We start from the raw sequence: 20398 nt of genomic DNA on the forward strand, positions 1-20398 counted from the left end.
TAAAGGCAACATGAAGAGGTACGATAACGAGTAGGTGAGTAACAAAATTTGAGATGTGTTGGTGAGACATCTGTTTGGATGCGGTAGAATGAACAGCGCAGGTAAAGGGCGGACAAAAATCAGAGTAAGTCAGAGAGCGGTGAGAGCAGGTGAATGGGGAACACAAGATACACTACTGGCCATTAAAATTGCTACACCACGAAGATGACGCAAGAAGATGTCTACATCTATATCTACATTCATACTCCGCAAGCCACCCAACGGTGTGTGGCGGAGGGCACTTTACGTGCCACTGTCATTACCTCCCTTTCCTGTTCCAGTCGCGTATGGTTCGCGGGAAGAGCGACTGTCTGAAAGCCTCCGAGCGCGCTCTAATCTCTCTAATTTTACATTCGTGATCTCCTCGGGAGGTATAAGTAGGGGGAAGCAATATACTCGATACCTCATCCAGAAACGCACCCTCTCGAAACCTGGCGAGCAAGTTACACCGCGATGCAGAGCGCCTCTCTTGCAGAGTCTGCCACTTGAGTTTATTAAACATCTCCGTAACGCTATCGCGGTTACCAAATAACCCTGTGACGAAACGCGCCGCTCTTCTTTGGATCTTCTCTATCTCCTCCGTCAACCCGATCTGGTACGGATCCCACACTGATGAGCAATACTCAAGTATAGGTCGAACGAGTGTTTTGTAAGCCACCTCCTTTGTTGATGGACTACATTTTCTAAGAACTCTCCCAATGAATCTCAACCTGGTACCCGCCTTACCAACAATTAATTTTATATGATCATTCCACTTCAAATCGTTCCGCACGCATACTCCCAGATATTTTACAGAAGTAACTGCTACCAGTGTTTGTTCCGCTATCATATAATCATACAATAAAGGGTCCTTCTTTCTATGTATTCGCAATACATTACATTTGTCTATGTTAAGGGACAGTTGCCACTCCCTGCACCAAGTGCCTATCCGCTGCAGATCTTCCTGCATTTCGCTACAATTTTCTAATGCTGCAACTTCTCTGTATACTACAGCATCATCCGCGAAAAGCCGCATGGAACTTCCGACACTATCTACTAGGTCATTTATATATATTGTGAAAAGCAATGGTCCCATAACAGTCCCCTGTTGCACGCCAGAGGTTACTTTAACGTCTGTAGACGTCTCTCCATTGATAACAACATGCTGTGTTCTGTTTGCTAAAAAATCTTCAATCCAGCCACACAGCTGGTCTGATATTCCGTAGGCTCTTACTTTGTTTATCAGGCGACAGTGCGGAACTGTATCGAACGCCTTCCGGAAGTCAAGAAAAATAGCATCTACCTGGGAGCCTGTATCTAATATTTTCTGGGTCTCATGAACAAATAACGCGAGTTGGGTCTCACACGATCGCTGTTTCCGGAATCCATGTTGATTCCTACATAGTAGATTCTGGGTTTCCAAAAACGACATGATACTCGAGCAAAAAACATGTTCTAAAATTCTACAACAGATGGACGTCAGAGATATAGGTCTATAGTTTTGCGCATCTGCTCGACGACCCTTCTTGAAGACTGGGACTACCTGTGCTCTTTTCCAATCATTTGGAACCCTCCGTTCCTCTAGAGACTTGCGGTACACGGCTGTTAGAAGGGGGGCAAGTTCTTTCGCGTACTCTGTGTAGAATCGAATTGGTATCCCGTCAGGTCCAGTGGACTTTCCTCTGTTGAGTGATTCCAGTTGCTTTTCTATTCCTTGGACACTTATTTCGATGTCAGCCATTTTTTCGTCTGTGCGAGGATTTAGAGAAGGAACTGCAGTGCGGTCTTCCTCTGTGAAACAGCTTTGGAAAAAGGTGTTTAGTATTTCAGCTTTACGCGTGTCATCCTCTGTTTCAATGCCATCATCATCCCGGAGTGTCTGGATATGCTGTTTCGAGCCACTTACTGATTTAACGTAAGACCAGAACTTCCTAGGATTTTTTGTCAAGTCTGTACATAGAATTTTACTTTCGAATTCACTGAACGCTTCTCGCATAGCCCTCCTTACGCTAACTTTGACATCGCTTAGCTTCTGTTTGTCTGAGAGGTTTTGGCTGCGTTTAAACTTGGAGTGAAGCTCTCTTTGCTTTCGCAGTAGTTTCCTAACTTTGTTGTTGTACCACGGTGGGTTTTTCCCGTCCCTCACAGTTTTACTCGGCACGTACCTGTCTAAAACGCATTTTACGATTGCCTTGAACTTTTTCCATAAACACTCAACATTGTCAGTGTCGGAACAGAAATTTTCGTTTTGATCTGTTAGGTGGTCTGAAATCTGCCTTCTATTACTCTTGCTAAACAGATAAACCTTCCTCCCTTTTTTTATATTCCTATTAACTTCCATATTCAGGGATGCTACAACGGCCTTATGATCACTGATTCCCTGTTCTGCACTTACAGAGTCGAAAAGTTCGGGTCTGTTTGTTATCAGTAGGTCCAAGATGTTATCTCCAAGAGTCGGTTCTCTGTTTAATTGCTCGAGGTAATTTTCGGATAGTGCACTCAGTATAATGTCACTCGATGCTCTGTCCCTACCACCCGTCCTAAACATCTGAGTGTCCCAGTCTATATCTGGTAAATTGAAATCTCCACCTAAGACTATAACATGCTGAGGAAATTTATGCGAAATGTATTCCAAATTTTCTCTCAGTTGTTCTGCCACTAACGCTGCTGAGTCGGGAGGTCGGTAAAAGGAGCCAATTATTAACCCAGCTCGGTTGTTGAGTGTAACCTCCACCCATAATAATTCACAGGAACTATCCACTTCTACTTCACTACAGGATAAACTACTACTAACAGCGACAAACACTCCACCACCGGTTGCATGCAATCTATCCTTCCTAAACACCGTCTGTACCTCTGTAAAAATTTCGGCAGAATTTATCTCTGGCTTAAGCCAGCTCTCTGTACCTATAACGATTTCAGCTTCGGTGCTTTCTATCAGCGCTTGAAGTTCCGGTACTTTACCAACGCAGCTTCGACAGTTTACAATTACAATACCGATTGCTCCGCACCCTTTGAGGCTGTTGCCCTTTCTGTACTTGCCCGAGGCCATCTAACCTAAAAAAACCGCCCAGTCCACGCCACACAACCCCTGCTACCCGTGTAGCCGCTTGCTGCGTGTAGTGGACTCCTGACCTATCCAGCGGAACCCGAAACCCCACCACCCTATGGCGCAAGTCGAGGAATCTGCAGCCCACATGGTCGCAGAACCGTCTCAGCCTCTGATTCAGACCCTCCACTCGGCTCTGTACCAAAGGTCCGCAGTCAGTCCTGTCGACGATGCTGCAGATGGTGAGCTCTGCTTTCATCCCGCTAGCGAGACTGGCAGTCTTCACCAAATCAGATAGCCGTCGGAAGCCAGAGAGGATTTCCTCCGATCCATAGCGACACACATCATTGGTGCCGACATGAGCGACCACCTGCAGATGGGTGCACCCTGTACCCTTCATGGCATCCGGAAGGACTCTTTCCACATCTGGAATGACTCCCCCCGGTATGCACACGCAGTGCACATTGGTTTTCTTCCCCTCTCTTGCTGCCATTTCTCTAAGGGGCCCCATTACGCGCCTGACGTTGGAGCTCCCAACTACCAATAAGCCCACCCTCTGCGACCGCCCGGATCTTGCAGACTGAGGGGCAACCTCTGGAACAGGACAAACAGCCATGTCAGGCCGAAGATCAGTATCAGCCTGAGACAGAACCTGAAACCGGTTCGTCAGACAAACTGGAGAGGCCTTCCGTTCAGCCCTCCGGAATGTCTTTCGCCCCCTGCCACACCTTGAGACTACCTCCCACTCTACCACAGGTGAGGGATCAGCCTCAATGCGGGCAGTATCCCGGGCAACCACAGTCTTAGTCCGATCGGGGGATGCGTGGGACGAGCTGGCCGTCCCCGACAAACCCCCATCCGGACCCCCACAGTGATGCCCATTGGCAACAGCCTCAAGCTGTGTGACCGAAGCCACCACTGCCTGAAGCTGGGAGCGAAGGGATGCCAACTCAGCCTGCATCCGAACACAGCAGTTGCAGTCCCTATCCATGCTAAAAACTGTTTTGCACAGAACGTCTGAACTAATCTACAGAGAGCGCAAACAAATCGACAAAATTTAAACGGTTATTAAAATACAAGATTGCCTAGTAAATGCAGTAATGCTGCTACTAACGCACTGCTGACACACTGCTCGGCAGGGGAAGGAGACTACGCGATTTTACACTATTCAGGTACTAAAACGCGATGCTACAACTCGCAAATACTATAATACGCCCGAAATTTATGCATCAAACAATGCAAGTACCAAAAACACGCAAAGAAATTAAGAATTAAACTATGTAAGAAATGAGTGAGCTAGGAGTATACGACTTGCTGCTGCAGCTGCTTATCCAACGGCGGCAGGGAGCACACTGACTGACCAACCGACACTGGCCGTTCAAAACAAAAACAAAAGACAAACGACTACGCGAATTTACACTATTCAGGTACTAAAACGCGATGCTACAACTCTCAAATACTATAATACGCCCGAAATTTATGTATCAAACAATGCAAGTACCAAAAACACGCAAAGAAATTAAGAATTAAACTATGTAAGAAATGAGTGAGCTAGGAGTATACGACTTGCTGCTGCAGCTGCAGCTGCTTATCCAACGGCGGCAGGGAGCACACTGCTGTGGTATGCAAATGATTAGCTTTTCAGAGCAGTACGCACAAGGCACAAGGTTGGCGCCGGTGGAGACATCTACAACGTGCTGACACGAGGAAAGTTTCCAACCGATTTCTCATACACAAACAGCAGTTGACCGGCGTTGCCTGGTGAAACGTCGCTGTGATGCCTCTTGTAAGGAGGAGAAATGCGTACCATCACGTTTCCGACTTTGATAAAGGTCGGATTGTAGCCTACAGCCATTGCGGTTTATCGTATCGCGACATTGCTGCTCGCGTTCGTCGAGATCCACTGACTGTTAGCAGAATATGGAATCGGTGGGTTCAAGAGGGTAATACGAAACGCCGTGCTGGATCTCAACGGCCTCGTATCACTAGCAGTCGAGATGACAGGCATCTTATCCGCATGGCTGCAACGAATTGTGCAGCCACCTCTCGATCCCTGAGTCAACAGATGGGGACGTTTGCAAGACAAGAAACATCTGCACGAACAGTTCGACAACGTTTGCAGCAGCATGGACTATCAGCTCGAAGACCGTGGCTGCGGTTACCCTCGACGCTGCATCACAGAGAGGAGCGCCTGCGATGGTGTACTCAACGACGAACCTGGGTGCACGAATGGCAAAACGTCATTCTTTCGGATGAATCCAGGTTCTGCTTACAGCATCATGATGGTCGCATCCGTGTTTGGCGACATCGCGGTGAACGCGCATTGGAAGCGTGTATTCGTCATCGCCATACTGGCGTATCACCCGCCGGATGGTATGGGGAGCCATAGGTTACACGTCTCGGTCACCTCTTTTTCGCATTGACGGCACTTTGAACAGTGGACGTTACATTTCAGATGTGTTACGACCCGTGGCTCTACCCTTCATACGATCCCTGCGAAACCCTACATTTCAGCAGGATAACGCAAGACCGCATGTTGCAGGTCCTGTACAGACCTTTCTGGATACAGAAAATGTTCGACTGCTGGCCTGGCGAGCATATTCTCCAGATCTCTCACCAATTGAAAAGTCTGGTCAATAGTGGCCGAGCAACTGGCTCGTCACAATACGCCAGTCACTACTCTTGATGAACTGTGGTATCGTGTTGAAGCTGCATGGGCAGCTGTACCAGTACACGCCATCCAAGCTCTGTTTGACTCTAGGCGTATCAAGGCCATTATTACGGCCAGAGATGGTTGTGCTGGGTAATGATTTCTCTGGATCTATGCACCCAAATTGCGTGAAAATGTAATCACCTGTCAGTTCTAGTTTAATATATTTGTCCAATGAATACCCATTTATCATCTGCATTTCTTCTTGGTGTAGCAATTTTAATGGCCAGTAGTGTGGAAACATTTGCGGGATGACATGAGGCATGAAACCATTCTAAGGTAAGTAGCTTAACAAGAGGCACCTCCATGAAAGGTATTGCAATATTTCTCCACACGTAGCACTTGCGCTGTCTCTGTGTGTTGATCAGACCTGGGAACTCTTCAAGCGATGTTGACCGGCCGCTCTGCCATCCTCTGCCAACGGTGTTAGTGGATGTGAAATGGAACGTCGTGGCGTCAACACACGGCTGTCCCAGCCGTAATCAGCTTTCCGAACTTCGGAGCGGCTACTTATCAGTCGAATACCTCCTCAGTGCATTACGTAGCAGCCCCTCCACCAAAGTAAAGTTCATAATACTACCGGCAATTGAAAACAAAGGCTCCCGTGTGCCAGTCAGACACGCTCACTGTTCAGCTAAGGAGGCGGAGCTCGTCGGAGATTATCACGAATGGCACCCGCTGGTTCTATGTGCCACACCAGCACATGTTGTGACAGTGTCAGGTTCCACAATGAATCTTTCGTTAACTAGATTTTGTGCCCGTCTGCATCGAGACAGAATCTGGAATATCTGTAAATCCACGTTTATACAGATTGTTGTGGGACCTCTGCTGTTCAATTTACAGTGGGTACTGTGTTTTTTAGCAACCAGTTTCAGCCCCTGACCGAAGTGTAGGAGAATCCCACATCTGGTGCAGCATTCAGTGTGTGGTATCCGTAGATTGCTTCGATCATCACTTGCCGATTCAGCACGATGTGACGTGTGATGATCGAAGGGATCGCTGAGTTAAGAAGAAAACTACGGATATCAGTCACTGAATGTTAGACCAGAGGCGGCATTCTTTCAACGCGTTGGTCAGGGGGACTGAATGAAGATGGCGTTCAGTTTGCAACCGCGCGACCGCTCCGGCAATTTTAATGGCCAGTAGTGTGGAAACATTTGCGGGACGACATGAGGCATGAAACCATTCTAAGGTAAGTAGCTTAACAAGAGGCACCTCCATGAAAGGTATTGCAATATTTCTCCACACGTAGCACTTGCGCTGTCTCTGGCATGGATGTGTGTGATGTCCTTAGGTTTGTTCCGTTTAAGTAAAGTTCTAGGGGACTGATGAGCTCAGAAGTTAAGTCCCATAGTGGTCAGAGCCATTTGAACCATTTAAAGATGGCGTAATGTAGCGCTGAAACTGGTTCCTCAAATACAATGACAACCGGAAATTTAGAATGCTGAAGGTGTTTTGACTCGACATTTTAGACTCTGGACACAGAACGCTGACAGAAGTCGGGGAAGACAGCTTACTCACGCCCCAGACCCGACAAGCTAGTCCCGGAGAACCGTTGACGTATTAGGTTGTCAAGTTTAGACTCGGCGACTGACATATGAGGAGCTGGGACGTGCCGATACGCGTGAGGTACGGCGGCGAAGACGAGGCGCGGCGAAGGTCTGGTGTCCGGTGAGGCACGTAGCTGCCAGCCACGGCGTGGGGCCGCACGCTAGGGCGCGCTAGCTTCACTGCGGGGCTGTGAGTGTTTCACGCGCCTTACAGATGCTCGCAAATTTCTCATAATCAGAAAAGCTTTTCTTACTCTTGCCAGTTTATGTTTTACATCTTCTTCACTTCCGTCATCACCAGATATTTTGGTGCCCAAACAGCACAACTGGTCAACTATTTGCAGCGTGTAAACTTCCTAATCTAATTCTATCAGTATCTAATGTAGTTCCACAACTCCTGATTTACTTTTTCTGTCTTTCGAAGAACATCATTATTCAGTTGCTTTGGTGGAGCGTTCACAATCGATAACCACTTTCAGAATGAGATATTGTGATTACAGTCCAGGGAAACCATGCCATCTCACGGTGTTCATCTCTAAGACGATCACACCTACGCTCTGTACTTTTGATACGATTTCACGACTATGCCTGCCATTTTCTAATTGTGTGCGTTCTTGTAACTCCTACTGTGCTTGTTTCCTTTTCTTAATCTCAAAAATTGATTATTGGGTCATGACTATATAACTAGGCATGGCTTATTCTACTTCATCTACATCTACATTTATACTCCGCAAGCCAGCCAACGGTGTGTGGCTGAGGGCACTTTACGTACCACTGTCATTACCTCCCTTTCCTTTTCCAGTCGCGTACGGTTCGCGGGAAGAACGACTGCCGGAAAGCCTCCGTGCGGACTCGAATATCTCTAATTTTACACTCGTGATCTCCTCGGGAGGTATAAGTAGGGGGAAGCAATATATTCGATACCTCATCCAGAAACGCACCCTCTCGAAACCTGGACAGCAAGCTACACCGCGATGCAGAGCGCCTCTCTTGCAGAGTCTGCCACTCGAGTTTGCTAAACATCTCCGTAACGCTATCACGCTTGCCAAATAACCCTGTGACGAAACGCGCCGCTCTTCTTTAGATCTTCTCTATCTCCTCTGTCAACCCGACCTGGTACGGATCCCACACTGATGAGCAATACTCAAGTATATGTCGAACGAGTGTTTTGTAAGCCACGTCCTTTGTTGATGGACTACATTTGCTAAGGACTCTCCCAATGAATCTCAACCTGGCACACGCCTTACCAACAATTAATTTTATATGATCATTCCACTTGAAATCGTTCCGCACGCATACTCCCAGATATTTTACAGAAGTAACTGCTACCACTGTTTGTTCCGCTATCATATAATCATACAATAAAGGATCCTTCTTTCTATTTATTCGCAATACATTACATTCGTCTATGTTAAGGGTCAGTTGCCACTCCCTGCACCAGTCCTTATCTCAGTAGACGATATCACAACACAGCAGGCCACTTGTAAGCCCCAAAATGCTGCCAGCGGCCCAGCCAGTACAAAGATGGTGTCCGCGAGTTAAAAACAATGGGCTACAGTGCCCGATCAGCTCCTCGTAGGCCGGACATTCCTGCAGTCAGCGCTAAGCCGTGCTCGAGTTGCTTACAGACAGCTGGTGACGGCAAACGCGTGACGGAGTGACGGGTCACGCTGTATCATGTGGCAGACGAGTTTACATTTGGCAAACGCTTGGAGAACGTTAGCTGCCATCTTGTAGGCTGTAGCACCAACAGCGAAGTACGGGGGAGATGATCTTAGGATACGGAAATCCTCCGAAACATTACTAAATGACTTCTCAATAACAGCAATAAACATTAAGCACTCAGTAGCCATTCAAATTATGTAATTATTATAGCAATTAAAGTCGAGAACGATGTGTTTCAAATGCCGCATAGCTATATGAAAGTGCTTTATTCGTAACTATAGGTTTCAAGTAATTATAGACCCATATTCAGGTTTATTATGATTATTATGCTTATCCATTACGGCTATTATAGAACCGTGACTGTAAATTGAATGTAAATAAGTTGTACAAAACTGCAACCAGATTGATGGCCCGAAAACGAACAGGGTAGGAGGCTGGAGTGGCCGAGCCGACTCGCGCCAGATGTGCGTGCCGCTGCGGCCAGCCATACCGGCGCGTGCCGCGGCTGCGTTGCGGCGAGTCGGCGGCCACGCAGGCGCGTGCGGCTCCAGCGGAGCGTGCCACGCACAGCACGCACGCACGCAGCTGCTGCGGCCGCAGCTGCCAACTGCGGAATGTGCCGGACTGCGGGGGCTGCTCTGCCAGCACAATATCTAGGTCTCGAAGACAAAAAAAAAAAAACCACACTCATCATCCGTAAGTTTTTCGTTCCCCGCTTGTTGTTATTCTTCTTTACAAAAAGCTGTTAACAACATATGCACAATTATACACTACTAGCCATTAAAATTGCTACACCAAGACGAAATGCAGATGATAAACGGGTATTCATGGGACAAATATATTACACTACAATTGACATGTGATTACATTTTCACGCAATCTGGGTGCATAGATCCTGAGAAATCAGTAGGCAGAACAACCACCTCTGGCCGTAATAACGGCCTTGATACGCCTGGGCATTGAGTTAAACAGAGCTTGGATGGCGTGTACAGGTACAGCTGCCCATGCAGCTTCAACACGATACCACAGTTCATCAAGAGTAGTGACTGGCGTATTGTGACGAGCCAGTTGCTCGGCCACCATTGACCAGACGTTTTCAGTTGGTGAGAGATCTGGAGAATGTGCTGGCCAGGGCAGCAGTCGAACATTTTCTGTATCCAGAAAGGCCCGTACAGGACCTGCAACATGCGGTCGTGCATTATGCTGCTGAAATGTAGGGTTTCGCAGGGATCGAATGAAGGGTAGAGCCACGGGTCGTAACTCAACTGAAATGTAACGTCCACTGTTCAAAGTGCCGCCAATGCGAACAAGAGGTGACCGAGACGTGTAACCAATGGCACCCCATACCATCACTCCGGGTAAAACGCCAGTATGGCGATGACGAATACACGCTTCCAATGTGCGTTCACCGCGATGTCGCCAAACACGGAAGCGACCATCAAGATGGTGTAAACAGAACCTGGATTCATCCATTCGTGCACCCAGGTTCGTTGTTGAGTACACCATCGCAGGCGCTCCTGTCTGTGACGCAGCGTCAAGGGTAACCGCAGCCATGGTCTCCGAGCTGATAGTCCACGCCGCTGCAAACGTCGTCGAACTGTTCGTGCAGATGGTTGTTGTCTTTCAAACGTCCCCTATCTATTGACTCAGGGATCGAGACGTGGCTGCACGATCCGTTACAGCTATGCGGATAAGATGCCTGTCATCTAGACTGCTAGTGATACGAGGCCGTTGGGACCCAGCACGGCGTTCCGTATTACTCTCCTGAACCCACGGATTCCATATTCTGCTAACAGTCATTGGATCTCGTCCAACGCGAGCAGTAATGTCGCGATACGATAAACCGCAATCGCGAAAGGCTACCATCCGACCTTTATCAAAGTCGGAAACGTGATGGTACGAATTTCTCCCCCTACACGAAGCATCACAACAACGTTTCACCAGGCAATGCCGGTCAACAGCAGTTTGTGTATGAGAAATCGGTTGGAACCGTTCCTCATGTCAGCACGTTGTAGGTGTCACCACCGGCGCCAACCTTGTGTGAATGCTCTGAAAAGCTAATCATTTGCATATCACATCATCTTCTTCCTGTCGGTTAAATTTCGCGTGTGTAGCACGTCATCTTCGTGGTGTAGCAATTTTAATGGCCAGTAGTGTAGATGTTGCTGAAAACAAAAAATCAATCCTATTCCACAAGACGATGCTCTGATGAGCCAAACACTGTGACCACCGGTCACTGCGGTGGCGCTGCGGGCACCTGACGCGGCAGGGGAACTATCCGACGTATGGCTATAAAATAACACGACTACTGCAGTAAAACAGCTTATTTAAAGAACGTACATATTTACTTATTGTCGGCCTCAACACAGAGTGAGCCAAAAAGCACTTCGCAACTTTGGAATGATATAAAGTTTTATTGAGATAGCTTACAGTATCGGCAGATGTGTCATTTTGTAGTAGACAACCGCAAGTTTCACATAAAAGTGTCAAGTGTCATTTTGGTTCGACGTGATGCCGCAAACATCCCACCGGTAATCAAATACTTCCCACACTCGTTGCATCAAATCGGGCGTAACTCGTGCAACGCAGAGTAGATTCGATTTTTGGTATGGGAAGAAGGTACATACGGTATTTAATGAAATCCCAGAGAAAGGAATCCAATGGTGTTAAGTTTGGGAAGCGATTATCGAGGAAATCTCGAGGAAATGAGGTGGTGCACCGTCTTGCTGGTAATAAACCATCCGACCTCGGTCATCTTCATCGATTTGTCGAATTAAAAAGTTTTAGAGAATATCCAGACATATAATACCAGTGACAGTTTTCTCCATGAAGAAGCAGGGGCAGTACACTTTCAATTTGCTATGGCCACAAAACACATTAACTTTGTGGGTATGACGAGCGTGTTCGTGGATTGCACGTGGATTTTCGCTGCCCCATATTCTGCAGTTGTGGCTGTTCACCATACCATTGATGTGAAATGTTCACTCATCGCTGAAGATTATTGTATTCGGTAACGTCTCATCGATTTCTATCTGGTGAAACATTTTCGCGCAGAATTCCCCACGAGCAACATTATCTGCGTCACTAATTTGCTGTGAATTGTGAATCTACGTGGCTTCAAGTGTAAACCTCCACATAGTAATCGTCAAACCCTCTTCTTTGGAATGCCAGTCTCGCGAGACGCATGCCACTTTGATTTTTGTGGACTGCGTGCAAAGCTCTCCCTAACCTGTTCGACATAATCATCAACACGCGGCCGACCTGTTGATTTATCATGTCACAGTGGATAACCCATCTCAACAAAGTTCTTGTGCCAAGTGTAAACTGTAGGCGTACGTGGAGTTTCTTTGGCGTATTCGGTACGAAATTTACGCCGAACAGTTGTTGCGCAATTCGTTTCATGTAAATTTGTAAATTTGTAGTAAGACCTTATGGGACCAAACTGAGGTCATCGGTCCCTAAGCTTACACACTACTTAATCTAACTTTAACTTACGCTACGGACAACACACACACACCCATGCTCGACGGAGGACTCGAACCTCCGAAGAGGGGGGGGGGGGGGGGGGGGAGAGCCGCACGGACCGTGACAAGGCGCCTCTGAGCCCGCGGCTACCCCGCGTGGCTATCGTTTCATGACATGAAACCTAAACACATAGCGGGCGCGCCCCGCACCATTGAAAGTAGCCATTTCAACTGTGCATTACGCTGGGAGCGCTGGTGGTTTGGCGGTACTGATGCACTACATGAATCAAAATTGTGGTTGTTTGCTACAAAATAACACAGCTACCGATTATGTAAGTTATCTCAATACATTTCTGTATCATTCCAAAGTTGTAATGTCCTTTCTGACTCACCCTGTATAAGCCCCTCCTCTATCCCTACAACGCTCCATGCGAATTTTCCATTGATCCTTGATGACGCGTGTCCTCTTCCTTTGACAGCTTTACAGCTTCAGCTGACTAAAATCTTTTCCTTTTAACTAAAATCTTTTCCTTTTGGAGAAGAGATAACAGTCACATGGTGGTAGGCCAGGCGAATAAGGAGGGTGGTCTAACAGTGAGATGCCGTACTGCGCTGGAGACCCCTGAACCGAGAGTACGGTGTGAGCCCGTGTGTTGTCTTGATGCAGAATCCATGACTTGTTCTTCCACAATGCGGATAGCTTCCTTCTAATTTTCTGACGGAGCTGAGCAAGAATCTCCAGGCACTAATGTTGGTTATTAGTCTGACCTCCAGGAACCCAGTGAAGATGCACAGTTCCGTGAGTATCGAAAAGAAATCATCATCGCTTTGAATCTTGATTCGTTCATTCGAGCATTTTTGGCTCTCGGTGAAACTGAGCCATCCCAGTGCATGGATTGGCGCGTAGTTTCTGGATCATAAGTGAAAAAGAAACAATCGTCTCATATTATCACTCTTGCCAAGAAATAAGGATCATTTTCAGTGGTATTCAAAGTGTCAGTGCGAACATTTTCACGGGCTTCTTTTTGTCGGGTAGTAAAATTTTCGGCGGCAGTTTTGCACACACTTTTGTGATGTTAAATTGGCTATGTGAAATTTATCTTACGCATTCTTTGTCAATTGGTTCAAATGGCTCTGAGCACTATGGGACTTAACATCTGAGGTCATCGGTCCCCTAGAACTTAAGAACTACTTAAACCTAACTAACCTACGGACATCACACACATCCATGCCCGAGGCAGGATTCGAACCTGCGACCGTAGCTGTCGCGCGGTTCCAGACTGAAGAGCCTAGAACCGCTCGGCCACAGCGGCCGGCCTTTTCCAATTCCTACACTTTCAGCAATCGATCAGATACTCAACCGACATTGAGATCGAATCAGATTACCTACTTTTTCGATATTTTCATCTTCAATGCTTCTCCACCATCTTAGAAATGCTTTAACAACTCAACGTGATAAACTGCTTCCGCCATACACTTTTTTTTAAGTAAAAGGTAAGTTTCAGTAGCAGTTTTTCCAAGTTTCCTGTGAAACTTCACGATAATTCGCTACTCTATTATCACACTTATCATTTTTCCGTCAAAACGAAATAACAGCTCGTGTACAAAGGAAGGCCACGGCCGCCCTGGTTTTTATACGGACACCAGAGATGCCGCACTGATAAAGCTTCAGGGTTCACAACTGTTGGTCGTTCATCTTTGGCGCACGGTTATTTACTCTGTGTCCGTTATTTTATGGCCACACCTCGTATAATAGGAATAGAGATTATTACAGAATCATTCTCAAACCACGAACAAAAAAAAACCCACCAACATTAGCGACTTTGACAAAGAGTAAATTGTGGGAACGAGCGTCTCGGAAAGGGCGAAAGTGAAACCACGAGCAGGCCTGAACGTGTCTCTGTGAAGCACGGTAGGTGGGGGCGACTGAGTGCGGTGCTGGTGCAGGCACGTGAGTTCTGGAGCACGCCGTTCAGCGGGCCTCCGCAGTGGACGACCCACGCGTGTTCCCCTGTTGACACAACGGTATCGTCAGTTACGTCTGCAGCAGGCGGTTCGTCGAGACTGGTCTGGATCAATGGGCAAGTGTTGCCTGGTCGGATGAATCACTTTTCTTGGTACACCAGTGGTTTGAGGAGCTTTTTTTGGTGAACCTGTATATATGACTCGGCTACAAAATTCGCCTTCTCTGATGGTACGCACACGGCACGCTACCGGACGCCAGCTCCGCGCTGAGAAACCGCTGGCCCGTAATTTACGGGAATTGCACGACACTGCGTAGCCATTTGGTGCCACATACCTTAGGGAACCTACCAACGACTTGCCGAATCCATGCCACGCAGAGTCGCTGCTGTATTGCGTTCCAGAGGTGGATCAGCAAGCAGTTGGGCAGGTGATCATAAAGTTGAGCTTTATTCAGACTTAGACATCGAATCTTAAAGCTAATCTTAGAGACATTTGTATGTTTCCATTTCATGTGGTTGCTGTTACGGGCAGGGTTGTCACTGTCTCCCTCGTTCACTACCGAATGTGAGTCGAGATGGCCATAGCACAGCGACCAAAGGTGTTCTCCACTCTCCGATTCAACAGGACCACTTCAGTTACAACTCTGCGGGGCAATTTTCGGCGGGAGTACGCAACTGCAGCTCCTCATTGCCTCACCAACGGACCGGCAGCAGAAGGTGTATCGTCTCACACTCCACTATTTACCTACTGATATCATGGTTTTTTGGGGGGCGGGAGTAGTTATAAAACATTAAAGCGCCGCTTGCGGGACGAGGAAGTGCGCCGGCCGCGGGTCGAATCCACCCGACGGATTAAGCAGAAAGTCGGTGTGCCGGCCAGCATGGATGTGGTTTTTAGGCTGTTTCCCATATCCGACTAGCTGCATACAGGGCTGAAGGCCTGTGTCAGTTACACCATTAGTAAATATTTAGAAAATGTTCGGACACTTTCACACGAATAACAGCACACGCAGTCAGTTGGGGTGCAGGTATTCCGTCTCAGAGTAACGGGGTGGCGATAGGAAGGTCATCTCTTAAATCAACCATCCTAAATCCGTTAACGACCACGCCTACCCTGCACCGATGGAGTACAAAGGCACAGGAAAAGGAAGAAGAGATTTGTTAAGGACTCCGAATATGTGGATTTTCTTCCGACGTGTCTGAGTGAAGTGCGATGCCGTATAGCAACAGCACTGAAGGCAGTGACTCTACACATGTTCGTAAAAGTATTGGACGAGTTTGACTCTCATCTGCTTTTTGAGAAAAGTAAATGAAAATTTTGATCCTAAACGTAATTGTAAGAAGTATCCCTAGGTTGTGCGTGCTTGCGTCTAAAAGATATACTCCTGGACAATCGGTTGGCACTTTTAAAAATAAAGCTTCTACGCGCACATTTTTATTCCGAAAGCAGGTTGGTTTTGTTCGGGATTCCAATACACTTCATCATTACCTACTGTTTTGGCTACAAAACCCTATTTTTCAACACGACGGTCTTACGCTACCTTACTGGGAGGGCCTGTATACCCGCATGGTACCAATCTACTGGTCGGCTTGTTGCAACAGTAATCTCCGCATCATCCACGTACTGCTCCCCGCGGCGTGCGTCCTATTGGGCCGAACACATGGAAGTCAGAAGGTGCGACGTCCGGGCTGTAGGATGGATGAATGGATGAGGAAGAACATTCCAGTGCAGTTCCGTGAGCTCCTCTGGGATGCAAATACTTATGTGAGGCCTTGCGTTGCCACTTCGTTTGCATCTCTGTGGCGGCGAACACGCTGAAGTCGTTTCCTCAATTTCCTGAGGGTACTACAATGCACTTCAGAATTAACTGTTGCACAGTGATTGAGAACATCGAACGGAACAACCCCTTGAGAGTCCCATAGGAACGTCGCCATGACTTCGGATGAGGTTGCGCCGTTGGAGTTGTTGTGTGGCGCCACTCCATGGATGTCCGTTTCTTTTGCGGTTAGAAGTGATGAACCCATCTTCCATCGCTTGTGACGATGTTCGACAAAAAAAAACCTGTCACAATCAGCGTTGTAACGCACAGATCGGAAAGCAGCAGACGCGCACACCTTTGAGTACCCCAACTGGTGGACGAGTGTGTCAACACTACCGACAGAGACGCCGTGACGAGGAGCGAGGAGTTTGACTGTCATCCGTCCACGGCCTCGAATGAGACTGTCCGCGTGTTCGCACTACACTGCAGGAGTCGCAGCTGTGTGCGGCTGGCCGGCAAACGGGAGTTCGCACGCGTTTGCGCGGCCTTGTCGCGATGTTGACAGACGCCTCGTCCAACGTCTCAGTGTGCTTTTATTCACTGCCGGGTCCCCGTAGACATTCCGTAAGCGCCTACGAACATCTGCGACGGTCTGGTTTTCCGCTGAAAGAAGTGCAGTGACAGCTCTCTGCTTGGGGCGCACCTCTGTTATGGGCGCCGTTTTGAAAGGGACGTACAGCGCCACCACCTACCGGAACTTCATGAAACTACACGAGCTAAAGCGGGAATATTCCACGATGACCCAAAACAAATTCCGCAATTTTTCAACCGAAACTGGCCGAAAAAGTGTTGCCTTACTTACTGAACGCCCTTCGTATCTTCATTTACGTAGAAGATGTAGTATTGTATGAAAATTTTAATATTTTTGAAAATCTCTGTTTTACGGAACAATGTCACTAACATGTATTTGTTATAGGGTCTCAGAGCATATTCTAATCTCAAACATTATCACTTTCCTTGTGGAAAAGAAACTTCTCTCAAAAAATCACCTCGGATGCAGCAAACGCCGCTTGTATCAAATACAGATCGGCGATTCCCCATGCTATATTTTGCAAATGCTAGTCGCAGATGAATATGTAGCTCCCACATTCCCAGATTATCGGAAGGCTTGCCACGCTGTGCCACTTCGTCGACTAACAACAGAGACACGATCACACTGTTTATATACATATATGGGATTGGCTGGATTACGTTATTGTTAACAGAACCCAGTATGTTACCCTGGACGACGAATGTTCAACCGAAGATGAGGCACACTGCTGTGAAACACTGAAGGGTGAAAGTAACTTTCGCATGATGTGTCACTGCCAAGTAACATAGCTCGATGAAACTTGGACCATTCACAGAAAGAACTGCTACTATATGCTACAGAAGGTAACTCAAATAAAGAAGCATGGAGACGAACAGAAATGGCACTCTCACACAGTAATTACACTGTTGTCATCGCGATTTATGATAGTCTTCTGGACATGAGTCTTAGTAGGGTGTTTGATCAACGCGTGCTCTGTGAAATACTCCCGTGCTGGTCACGAGGTCGGCAAGGAATGTTCCATGTCTCCACGAGCGTCTGTGACACCTGCTGGATGGTCGTTGCTGCTGGACGAGTTGCAATACGTCACCCCAACGTATCTCGCAGGTGCAGGATGGGATTCAAGTCGGGCGAACGGGGAGACCAGGCCATTCGACGAATACCCTCTCGTTCCAAGAGTTCCTCCATCCTGCGCTGTTTGATGCGGTCACGGATTGTTATCCACAAAAAGTAAGTCAACAAAATGACACGAAAGCGTACCTGAAGAGACGTACGTGGGGAAAGAGTGCAGTATCACAATAACGTCAGCTCGTTAGTGAACTGCCGTGCGAAATTATACTTTTCAACACCATTAATGCCTGGACCACAACCAACATTGATGTTGAACAACGCTCCTGAACGTGTTCCCAGTTCTCGCCATATGAGGCTACGCCAGAATCACTACTCATGCTGAATCTGCTTTCATCCGAGAAGAGCACGCGACGCCAGTTCTCGCTGGTCCAGTCCGTAAGCTCTTGGCACCATCGTAAACGGTGCTGCCAATGTGCGGGTGTCAATGGAACACAGTGTAGTTACTGATCGTTGGGGCAAAGAGACCACGCGTATGACAATCGTCATGCTACTGTGGGGAGTGACATTAAGTGTCTTGCAATGCTGTTAAATGTGCTTGCAATTGCACCTGCTGATGGCATAGGTCCACTCTTGCCTGTTGCACAACGCAGCTGTAGTTGACCGCAGTCAACCTTCTGTCCTTCGGGCAGCAGTGGCTGTCGTGTGGAGTGCTCCCAACCAATCTGATGGCGTACACTCTTCTTCCAGTTCCTCGTTTATTATTCCCCGTGTGGAGTCGTCCAAATGTTGCCTCCGCAGCTGTAGTTGACCGCAGTCAACCTCCTGTCCTTCGGGCAGCAGTGGCTGTCTTGTGGAGTGCTCCCAACCAATCTGCTGGCGTACATTCTTCTTCCAGTTCCTCGTTTATTATTCCCCGTTTGGAGTCGTCCAAATGTTGCCTCCGAGACATACTGCAATGAAGAACACGCCGAAGTGCACAGTAACTGCCCGCTCATTGACACACGCAGTTTTTTCGCGTTCCTTCGCCTGATTCGTGTTGATGACGCTATACGCATGCTGACCTCACGCCACATAACGTCCAACTTTCTGTGCACGACAAGGAGACCTCTGGCGGCTAGCTCCTGCGCTTTCATTGGTTTGCACCCATCAGTTAATATTTATGTTAACTAATCTATCTAGTATTTCAAGTTTTACAGGGCAGTGTCGTATCGAATATGCCCCAACTGCACCTCTAATTTTCTCAATAAACGTTAACAAAATGGTTCAAATGGCTCTAAGCACTATGGGACTTAACATTTGAGGTCATTAGTCCCCTAGTCTTAGAACTACTTAAACCTAAATAACCGAGGGACATCACACACATCCATACCTGAGGCAGGATTCGAACCTGCGACCGTAGCAGCAGCGCAGTTCCGGACTGAAGCGCCTAGAACCGCTCGGCCACAGCGGCTGGCCTAAACGTTAACGATTTATCAGAAAGGTACAGACGTCTCACTGATGATACTGTTGATTTTAGGAATGCATCTTCTCTGGACGATCGTAAGTGAGTGTAGAAAAACTTGGACGTAATTTCCACTTACTGCAGTGACTGGCAGCTCTCTTCAACTGTATATAACGAAGAAAACTGTACTTATAACAAAGGAAGAGAACCCGATAGTATCGGAGTACAAGATTACTGGCGAACATATGAAGCACATCACACCGCACAAATACCGTATTTAAGGATAACACTAAGAATAAGCGATATAAAATAGGACGAGCAAGTACGAGCAGTATGGAAGGTCACTGGATAACTTAGATTTGTTACGAGGGATATAGAAAGAAAACGGTGCATTTGTAAAGGAAATGCATACAAGACGCTAGTAGTGCTAATTCTGTGCTACTGCTTCAGCGGCTGGAGCCCTTATTATGCATCGAACGGATTTGGAGAACCGTTGCTAAAATCGTAAGAGATCAGTCCCATACGAAACTATTACAGCGGTGCTCAGGATGCTTAAGTGGTAAGTCGGCATTGTTCTCGCAAAACCGTGTTGGGTAAATTTAGAGAACCGATAATGAAGGAAATTAAGAAACCATTCTGTTACCCCATTGTACATATAAAAATGGTAAAAATGGCTTTGAGCACTATGGGACTTAACATCTGAGGTCATCAGTCCCCTAGAACTACTTAAACCTAACTAACCTAAGGACATCACACACATCCACGCCCGATACAGGATTCGAACTTGCGACCCTAGCGGTCGCGCGGTTCCAGACTGAAGCGCCTAGAACCGCTCGCCCACCCCGGCTGGCCTTGTACATATAGCATAAGATTCACGAGAGTAAAGTAAAAGAGGTTAGAGAGCGCATTCGGGCGTATAGAGACTAATTTTGCCCCCGCTCAGTACGTGTCTGGAATAGAACAGAAAATCGATAGTACTGGTTCGACGAAACCCACGTCATCCACTGAACAATGATGTCCGCAGTACATATTTAGAGGTAGATGTTGTTGCTGCGTGAGTTAGGGGGCATAAAGGGGATGTTAACAGCGCCCTTATTCTTGTATTGAATGTGGCACG

At 47.4% G+C, this 20398-nt stretch overlaps 1 protein-coding gene across 1 annotated transcript in view; it reads right to left on the reverse strand.

Annotated features, from left to right (window-relative positions):
- LOC126252675 (frizzled-5-like) overlaps window positions 1-20398 on the reverse strand; it is a 183798-nt gene that overhangs the window by 142796 nt on the left and 20604 nt on the right. The window contains exon 2 of the mRNA XM_049953578.1: window positions 9416-9651. Within this exon, the coding sequence (XP_049809535.1) occupies window positions 9416-9651 (236 nt within the window). The remainder of the gene's footprint in view (window positions 1-9415; window positions 9652-20398) is intronic.

This window comes from Schistocerca nitens, chromosome 4, assembly GCF_023898315.1.
Source record: "Schistocerca nitens isolate TAMUIC-IGC-003100 chromosome 4, iqSchNite1.1, whole genome shotgun sequence".
NCBI lineage: Eukaryota > Metazoa > Arthropoda > Insecta > Orthoptera > Acrididae > Schistocerca > Schistocerca nitens.